The sequence below is a fragment of the Piliocolobus tephrosceles genome, chromosome 6 (assembly GCF_002776525.5).
Source record: "Piliocolobus tephrosceles isolate RC106 chromosome 6, ASM277652v3, whole genome shotgun sequence".
Lineage (NCBI taxonomy): Eukaryota > Metazoa > Chordata > Mammalia > Primates > Cercopithecidae > Piliocolobus > Piliocolobus tephrosceles.
Genome location: NC_045439.1, coordinates 85416108 through 85422107, shown reverse-complemented (window position 1 = coordinate 85422107; position 6000 = coordinate 85416108). Strand labels below are relative to the sequence as shown.

General features: G+C 48.4%; 1 protein-coding gene across 2 annotated transcripts in view; it reads left to right on the top strand.

Annotated features, from left to right (window-relative positions):
* Nucleotides 1-1120: 1120 nt before the first annotated feature.
* ARID3B (AT-rich interaction domain 3B) overlaps nt 1121-6000 on the top strand; it is a 59472-nt gene continuing 54592 nt past the window's right edge. Inside the window, exons 1-2 of one of the 2 annotated variants that reach the window (XM_023196588.2) lie at nt 1121-1299; nt 3812-4437. In XM_023196588.2, the coding sequence (XP_023052356.1) occupies nt 3889-4437 (549 nt within the window). In that variant the 5' untranslated portion in view covers nt 1121-1299; nt 3812-3888. The remainder of the gene's footprint in view (nt 1300-3811; nt 4438-6000) is intronic. The other variant, XM_023196589.1, reaches the window with a different exon arrangement.

Below are 6000 nucleotides of genomic sequence, written 5' to 3'. Positions count from 1 at the left end.
TCATGGCTCACTGCAACCTCCGCCTCTCCTGGGCTCAGGTGATCTCCCATCTCGGCCTCCCGAGTAGACGGGACCACAGGCATGCGCCAAAACGCCTCATTAATTTTTATATTTTTTGTAGAGATGGGGTTTTGCCTTGTTTCCCAGGCTGCTCTCCAACTACTGAGCCCAAGAGATCCGCCTGCCTCAGCCTTCCAAAGTGCTGAAATTACAGGCATGAGCTACTGCATCAGAAGTAGTCAAGCTGAGAGAATAGCAGGCTGTGGTTGAAAAAAGCATTGTTCAAATTACTGAGTATAGCGTTTCGAGGGACAAGGTCCAGGTTTTGACTGGTATTGGGAGGCAGATATAAGGGTCGCTAAAGACGAGGCCCGATATTGAACGGGTTGGCCACAAAGGCTCTCAAATTATCAAAGAAGATGGTCAGACGGGAGATAGACAAGGAGCTGGATACACAGATCGGCAGATTATCTCCAAACGGCGTGAAATAGGTGACAGAGTCTAAGAGGAAGGGTTGGAGAAGCAAGTGTTTTTACAAGAGGTGACAGCATCTGGCACATAATCCCGACCTCTGGAAACTGAGACCTGAGAATACTAATTCACGTGAGAAGCTTTCAAGGGACGCAACATTCTCAGGATAGCCAGGTCTCTGTCCCAGAAAGGAGCGGAGAAGTTTAGAGACAAGCTGATCTAAACACGGGAACCCCTGAAAAAGACGGGCTTGAAGGCAGGAGATTGAGTAGTGGACCGAACCCTACACTCCTCTGCTCTTTAGTGACTTTCCTCCCAGCCAACCGCCCGAGCCACACCAACCTCCGCAACAGAAAACGCTTGGAGAACACTATCTCCACCCCGGCTCTTTTCAAGTCCCCGCGTAAGTGCTCACACCGGAACCCCTCTGTGTCCGCACTTTGTCATTGGCCGAAGCTTCCGCCCGCTTCCATTCGCTTCCTCCCACGACTCAGTTGGGCAGCGCCATCCTTAGGACTCACTTCCGCCTCGTCTCACCCCCCGCCCCCCAACCCGGTCCCTTTTTAGCGGCTTCCGGCTTCGGGCCCGCCCCGCCCCCGGTGGCCCCGCCCTTCCCCCCGCCCCCGCGCCCGGCCCGCGGTCCGCCCCTGGCCGGCGGTCCGCCCCCGCCCCTGGCCGGCGGTCCGGCCCCGCGGCGCCGCTTCCGGTGCGGGCCCCGCCCCGGCTGTGGCCCCCGGCTGCGGAGGAGTCCGAGACGCAGCTGCCGCGCCGGGGCCTGAGCGGCCGCCTCCTCCTCCGCCGACCGAAAACCCGGAGCGCCCCGCACAGGTAAGTGGTGCGGGTCCCGGCTCCCTCAGGCACGGCGGGAGGGGAGGCTGCGGCAGGTGGAGGGGCCGAGGCCAGGAGCCGAGGCAGGTGTGGAGAGAGAGGGGAAGGCGCGGGCCGGGGGCGCGGGGACCGCGAAGGAAAGTGAGAGCGCCGCGAGAGCCCCGAGCGCCCTGTGCCCATCAGGGCATTTGAGATAAAGCGATAAGAAGGGTGAGGGGCCCTGGAGCTAAGTGGGCGCAGATAGGTGGGGCGGGGGCCATCGGAGAAGAGCCAGCGGATTGATTGGGAGGGTTGGTAGAGGTAAAAGTGATAGGGCTAAATGGGGGGAGGTGAATAAAGAATGGGGGGAGGCGTGCAGGGGTGACCGGGGAGGTGTGCTGTGGGGCTTACAGGGGCCCGGGGCCAAACGAATCCGGCAGCAAAGGTAGGGGAATGATCGGCAGGCCGGGTTCGAAGCTGCAGGCAGTCCGTTGCACCCGGGTTGGTGGTCCGGGAACTTTAGGGGAAATGGGGGAGGGGCCCGTGTGAAGGGATGAAGAGGTTTAGATTTGAGACATAAGTTCTCCAAATGTAGGCAGGTGGCATTGTTTGGATCGCTGGTTGCTTAAGGACTGCGGGAAGATGGGCACTTTGGGGGACGGTGTGTGTATTGAGTTGTAGAACTGAGTCATCTCAGTCTTACTATAAGAGGCTGTGGGAGGGACACCTCCCCCTCTGCTGGGGACAGCATTCAGAGAAGATGGTGCCACAAGACAAGAAGCAGTTGTTCAGTGACTGGCAGGTCTTGGTTGAGAAATTATTCCAATCGTGATTGATTGACTGTAATGACTGTGAGGACATTTAAAATGAACACCGAATTATTTGCTTTATTCTGTAATTTTCTTTGACCCAAATTGTTTTCATTTTAAATGAACACTTTTGCCAACTGACTTTAATGTGGATGTAAATCTTGTCATGCTTTTTTACACTGTAAGAAGAGCTAAAGCAGAATGAAAGTATGGCTGCAAGCGTAACTCACACTTTCTAAAGTGCCAAGAGAGGAAGTAAAGGCAGTAAGAGGCAAATTGGAATCCGAATCTTTCACAGAACACAAAAGGCACAAACAGGGCTATAAGATAAGCAGAAAATGAGAATGTTTAATCACTACTAATTGGCCTAGCTTTAAAAATTGTACCCTTTTTTACTCTAACCTGGAAAAAAATCTTAAATCCAAGCAGTTTTTATTGCTAAAGATGTGATTACTTCTCCGTGAATTTTTGAAGATGCTAAAGACACTTGTTTTTTGTCTTTCGACCCAATCCTAAAACACTGGAACAATGCAGATATCAAGTCCCAACATGTGCACTGCAGCTTCTTTCATGTGATGACAAAATTGTACGCCATGTTGCAAGTCCTGTTCACCTAAAATTTGCCCTTGCATAGTAATCCGTTCAGTTATGGAGACTTGCTGAAGAAACATCACTCAAGTGAAGTTTGTTGGGGGTGAGGGCCTGCAGGGGAGAGGTGGGGGAATTAAAGGAGAAGAGGGTGTGAAAGTGATGTGTGTTTGGAGACTGATTGGTAAGAATGCAGATAAACCTGCCCCCAGAATGCTTTTGGCCCGAAAGCCTTTTCTTTTTGTATTTGTCAGAGAATATCATAGTAGAAATGAATCAGAAAGAAAGGGGATGTGAAGAGTTTTACTTGGCTGTTTATAAAAAAGAAGCAGCATTAACTTGTTCGGACAGTGTTGATATCTGTTTCAAATTAATTAACTTTAAAATCTCCAGAGGAATTCCCCTGTTTGCTTTTGAGTGACGATTGCAATTTGAGACTCTTGCCTCCTTGCGCGTTTCTTTCATGTTGTTGAAATTGGATTCTTTTTGAGGCTATGATATCCAGTTAGTATGGCTCAATCCACTCAACAAGCAGGCTGGCAATTTGATCAGGGAAATTTGAAAAGTTTAAACCCAAGAGCAGCTTACTTGGTCTTGCTTTTTCTATGAGAGTAAAACTGTCTGCCTGATAGTTCTGTGTGTAGCTCAGAGGTGATATCTTTCTCCTGTGGGCTTGGGAACATATTCTCTCTTTTGCGGGTAGGCCCTTCTTTTCCTTTATTATTATTGTTTGCATAATTACAGCTTTTGCTACAGAGCAAACCCAGTTACCTTTTCAGTAATTAATGTTCAGTGACATTAATTCAGTAACAGATTAATGTTTGATAATGTAGAGGAAGAGAGATCAGAACACACGTTAGCAGACTAGATATTGGCTGGATGTTCTTCTTTTAAAGCCCTCAACAGTCTACTACTACTACTGAGATTCATTCCCTATTTCGCCTCTTAGATCCTGTTTCTCTTCTTCACACCTTTTCCTACCCCACCACTCACTCATCTTAAAACTCAGGTTTAGGAGCATATGTTTAGCATTCAGAACTCATGGCCCTCTACTGGAGAAAAGGAAACCTTTTTATACCTGTTTTACATAGTTGTTTTTTCCCTCTCCTTCTTTGTGGTTTCTGTTAATCACTAAGGTTTAGACCCAGTGTGCCTGGTGGGCTGTGCCCAGGTTCAGAGTCATGCCACTCTGTGGGTGAAGCTTGAGGCAATAATGGAACCACTTCAGCAGCAGCAGCAGCAGCAGCAGCAACAGAAGCAGCCACACCTGGCTCCTCTGCAGATGGATGCCAGAGAGAAGCACGGCCAGCAAATGAGAGAAGCCCAGTTCTTGTATGCCCAAAAGCTGGTCACACAGCCGACTCTCCTTTCTGCCACACCTGGGAGGCCTTCTGGCAGCACTCCCTTAGGTCCCTTAGCCAGAATTCCACCCACCACAGGAGTGGCCCAAGTCTTTGAACGGGGCAACGTGAACTCAGAGCCTGAGGAAGAGGATGGAGGTTTGGAAGATGAGGACGGGGATGATGAAGTTGCGGAGGTGGCTGAGAAAGAAACCCAGGCTGCTTCAAAATATTTTCACGTGCAGAAAGTAGCTCGCCAAGATCCCAGAGTGGCGCCCATGTCCAATCTACTTCCAGCACCAGGGCTGCCACCACATGGACAACAAGCTAAAGAAGACCATACCAAAGATGCTTCCAAGGCCCTACCTTCTGTCTCCACAGCAGGGCAGCCAAACTGGAATCTGGATGAGCAGCTCAAGCAGGTCAGTCTTTCTGGTATTGGAGGTCATTTGTTCTTCTTAAAGGCTGGAAAGGGGTAATGGACTGATAGGGTCAGGGGCTGTGCCAGTCTGTGCCTTCTCATCCCACTTCAGTGACTGACAACCTAGACATGAATAGACTTTGGATTTTTTTCTTATTTAATATTTTCTTCGTTAAAGCAATGAAATGCATGTTACTCTTTTTTTTTTTTTTTTTTTTTTTGGAGGCTCCCCCTTTTGCCCCCCGGGGGGGAGTGCAGTGTCATCATCGCGGCTCACTGCAGCCTCCACCTTCCGGGTTCAAGTGATTCTCCTGCCTCAGTTTCCTGAGTAGCTGGGACTATAGATGCATGCCACTATGCCAGGCTAATTTTTTGCATTTTCAGCAGAGATGGTGTTTCACCATGTTAGCCAAGATGGTCTCGATCTCCTCACCTCATGATCTGCCTGCCTCGGCCTCCCAAAGTGTTGGGATTACAGGCATAAGCCACTGCCGCCGGCCTGTATGTTACTCTTAATATAGGTTTTTCCAAGTTTGATGTGAAAGAATGTCAATGCAATCTTGTTTTTTAAAGGAAAGATGAAGTTGCAACAGTGTTGTGAGGAATATCTAAAATGAGATGTGTGACTAATTACAGCGTTTCTAATAATAATGTTTTCTAATAGTAATGTAAAAGAACATTTTTGCCTAAAACAGTTTCTTAGCTTCAGGCTAACCCTCTTTAAGGACAGTTGGTTGTTTTGGAGCTAAACACAGCTGACAAGAAGCACTTGCGTTGCGTATATTTTCCAACAGAGAGCCATGTAGACATGATTTCATTTCACTCTTACATCCCCTTGACAACAGGGAAGGGTAGACCTCAAAATTTCCTTTTTAGTCAAGGAAAGCTGAAGTGACTTCCAAATGGCTGAGGGAGCTTTTTAAAAAATACAGATTGCAGAGTCCTAATGAATTATCTTGGAGGGTGGAGCCTAGGGAATCTGTTCTCAACCAAGCCTTTGACTTGTGATTCCTCTTCTCTTTGTGACTCACAATATAGTTTTTCGTTGCCCAAAGGATGGGCGTGATGATAAATTGTCCCAGGTTAAGTGACTTGTTGGTGCTTAGGAAGGGAGTTCATGGGTACCCTGCAGAAGCACACATACTTCTTGTGATCCAGTGGTACTGTTTAGAAATCATTTGTGAAAAGCTGTGGGTTTTCACAGGGCAACTGAGAAGTCATGTAAGAAAGGTCCTTTGGAACCTGAAAAATAAAACATCTTGGATCAGGAGGTCTGTACAGTAGATCTGAGTTTTACAACAATAGTGTTTGCAGCCAGAGGTGGGGTTCAAATCCCATCACTTCCAAATGTTGCCCTTGTGATCTTTGAGTAGGGCTCTGAATTGCTTTGAACCTGTGTCTTCACATCTGTGAAATAAAAAGAATGCCAGTGCCTCCCACGGATGTTGTAAGGATTAACCGAACTAGCACACGTGAAAGCCTGTCCAGTGCCAGGCACATGGTAGGTAATAGTGCCTGGGGAGCTCTTTTATGTAAACAGTGCCACCCTTTCCTGCATCACACA